This window comes from Tarenaya hassleriana, unplaced genomic scaffold (assembly GCF_000463585.1).
Source record: "Tarenaya hassleriana unplaced genomic scaffold, ASM46358v1 Cleome1297, whole genome shotgun sequence".
Taxonomy (NCBI): domain Eukaryota; kingdom Viridiplantae; phylum Streptophyta; class Magnoliopsida; order Brassicales; family Cleomaceae; genus Tarenaya; species Tarenaya hassleriana.
Window position 1 is genome coordinate 1 of NW_010963463.1, and position 3428 is coordinate 3428.

The 3428-nt window shown below is 53.4% G+C and overlaps 1 protein-coding gene across 1 annotated transcript; it reads left to right on the top strand.

Annotated features, from left to right (window-relative positions):
- Positions 1-1419: 1419 nt before the first annotated feature.
- On the top strand, positions 1420-3231 carry LOC109116424 (the record flags this gene model as incomplete). Its single annotated transcript, XM_019201803.1, has 2 exons — positions 1420-3018; positions 3069-3231. Coding segments are annotated over exons 1-2 (1762 nt in total), but the record flags the coding sequence as incomplete, so codon positions are not given.
- Positions 3232-3428: the final 197 nt, after the last annotated feature.

Sequence of the window (3428 nt, forward strand, 5' to 3'; positions counted from 1 at the left end):
ACAGGTCCACAAGAGCACCCATTCCATCCACGGCCCAATTCACAAAAGAGGCCGAAATCATTCTTGACCGTCGACCTATCAACAAGAGAGGGGCCAAGCACCAAGAATACTTCATCAAGTGGAGGGGCTTACCCGACTCCCAAAACACATGGGAGCACGAGGATGACTTGTGGCAATTCGCGGACATGATCCGTGAATACGATGCCACCCACACCTAAGCTACAAGGACCATGGACGTGACGAGGACGTCCCGAGTTCGAGTGGGGGCGCATGTCAGGAAAAATGGGTAATTTTTCACCCTTAGCCCTTTTCTTTTTCTTTTCGTGTTCATCCGTTCGTGTAGGTACACTCACGGCTGAACGAGGAACCAAGGACGACCGCACATGTCCGAAGAACCTCGCACCGGCTCGGGAGTAACTATCGCACGCGTTCGGGAAACTCCGCACCAGCCCGGAAGAACACGGACCTGTCCGAGACTCGCTATCGCACTCGTCCAGGAAACCCCGCACAGCCGAGAGACAACGCCCGAGAAACTCTGCTTCGGGACACCTCAGGCCAACGACCCTGGACGCTCCTCGGACCACCTGACCTCGACTCCTGGACCTTCCCTGCTCGCCTCCACGTCGGCCCAACTCGCGTCCATGCCCAGACCAAGACCGAAGACTGCCAAAGGCCAAGAACTACCAAGGGGCCGCGGCCATGGTCCATGACCAGTTCATGGACGTGCCCGCGGGCCCTTCTTGTGGTTTTCTCTTGGTCCAAGGCCCATTTAGGTAGGTCTAAGTGTCCATTGTAATATTAGGCAAGTCCTAGATCTTTCTATTTCATGCATAAGGCAAGTACGGATAAAAGGAAGGATATGGGAAGGGAAATGTAAACTTTCCTTTTCGGTTATTAGGCCAAATCCCTAATAAAAGCACATGGCCGGCCGAAAGGGGGGGTTATCTCTCAAATCCCCAAATTCAACCTAAGTCCCGAAAGCTTCTTTTACAGCGCCGCCTTGTTCCTTTCTCGGGCCAACTCGCCGCCGGCTTACAAACCTCGGTGGTTGTCCCTCCTTGTACCAAGGCCACGCTCCCCTTGTTCTTTTCCGAATTATTAATAAGATACCCCGGCCGTACCGTCGGCCTTTCTTGTCCTCAATCTCTCGGACCTCTCCGTCCTTTCAAACCCAACCATCCGCAATCTCTCGGACCACTTCGGTTCAGAGAAGGCTTAGTCGAGTCCTTGGAACCCTCTCTCGTCCCTTGCACGTCCGAGGCTTCCCCCTTTTGTCCCTTTGGCTCGACTGCCGCACGGACTATCCTAGCTCAGTTCTAGGCCCGTGACATTGTGGTATCAGAGCCTGGTTCGCTTTCAAACGAACTAGGTCTCGATCCTTAACGCTTCCGCATTCTACCGAGAGATCCGAGAAGAAATATGGCACGCAACGGGACAAACCCCAACACCGACGTCACTTCCGCTGATTCCCAATCAGAGGGACACGTCCCTGGAGCTCGGGGGGTTGAGGAACCCCGCATGACGAGATCCCGAGCCCAGGCCTTGGCGAACGCAGCCGCGGACGCCCCTCAAGCACCACTTACGCTTGAGAACCTCGATGAACGTCTGAGGCTTGTTGAAGATCTGGACGGACGTGTGGACGACCTGGAACAAGAGATCTCCGCAATAGGTGGGAACACCAAGGAGATGCTCGAGGACTTGGCCCGACAACACCGGATAGAGCGAGACATGACCGAGGACAGATTCCGGCTCGTGCAGGAGACGCATGAGCGTGAGGTAACTGATTTACGTGCTTTAATTAACGAGTTAAAACTCGAGTGCAGGACACATAGGAACACCGCTCAAGCCGGGCCTGCCCAAGCACCTCACCATCCCATCCTCAAAGCACCCGAGCCTCCCCTCTTCAATGGGACTCGGAATGCACAAACGGTGGAGTCTTTCATCTTCGGGATTGAGCAGTACTTTAACTCCTATGGGGTTAGAGATGACCACTCCCGAATCACTCATGCTCCCACCTACTTTAGGGACTTGGCCCTACTATGGTGGAGACGGGTTCTAGCTGACCAAGAGCGAGGAGAACGCCAAATCAACACTTGGGCGCAATTCAAAGCCGAGTTAAGGCGTCACTTCGTCCCCACCAATGCCGGTGAAGAAGCTCGGACTAGGTTCCGAAGACTTCGACAAACAGGGAGTATAGTAGATTACATTCGTGAATTCTCTTCATTATGTCTTGAGCTTAATGATTTATCCGACCGTGATGCGCTATTTCATTTTAAAGACGGATTGAAGGAGTTTGCTCGTCTTGAAGTTAACAGGAGGAATGCACAGACCCTAGACGAGGCCATCACTATTGTGGAAGGTTTACCGGACTACTCGAGCCGTCCCAGCCAGCAGCCTCGGCCCAAGGAAGGGAACAGGCCTCGACCCTCGTTCCAAAACCGAGAACAGTCCCGACCTCACAAACCAAACCACTCACAAAGTCATGGCCAATCTAGGGATCGCTCCAAGCCACCGAACCCCTGCTACCTATGTGGGGGTCCACATTGGGTGAGAGAATGCCCGAAGAGAGCCAAGATGAATGCCATGGAGACTCAACCCGAGAAGGGGAAAGAGAAAGGCAAAGGCAAGGTCACGGACAAGGACCAAGCTAGTGTTGGCTCCATGTTACGCTTCGGGGCCCTCTCACAACCACCTCAAACCGAGAAGGAGGAGACATCCGAGACCCCAAGACAAGGACTTCTCTACGCGGACATTGATGTCTATGGTAAGATCGTTCCCGCAATGTTTGATACGGGAGCATCCCATAACTTTTTGGATGTAGGTGAAGCCAAGAGACTCAAACTCCGAGTAGAAGGAAGTGGAGGGACCGTGAAGGCGGTGAACTCTCCAGCCCTAGCAGCTGTCGGTGTAGCCAAGGATGTCCGGATCCAAATAGGAGACTGGATCGGGAAGACCGATTTCACTGTCCTACCGATGGACGACTTCAAACTCGTCCTTGGACTCACCTTCTTCCGGTCGGTAAGTACCTTTATCCCTAAGGCTACTTCTTCCCTTGTGATTTTTGACAGGGAGAAACCTACTGTGGTCCAACTTCGCGAGTCCCCTACGAGCCTCCCCTCTATCTCGGCTATGCAATTCAAAAGGGGAGTGAAGAGCTCGGATTGTTACTTGGCCACGATCCGAGACCTCAACGACTCGAGCTCCTCGGACCAACCACCCTTACCACGGGAGGTACGTGTAGTTCTTGACGGACCTAGCCGAACTTAAGAAGCAACTCGAGGATCTTCTAGACGCTGGCTACATTCAGCCCTCAAAGGCCCCTTATGGTGCTCCCGTCCTCTTCCAAAAGAAGAAAGACGGCTCGCTACGCATGTGTATCGATTACCGAGCACTAAACAAGGTAACGGTTAAGAATAAGTACCCTATAC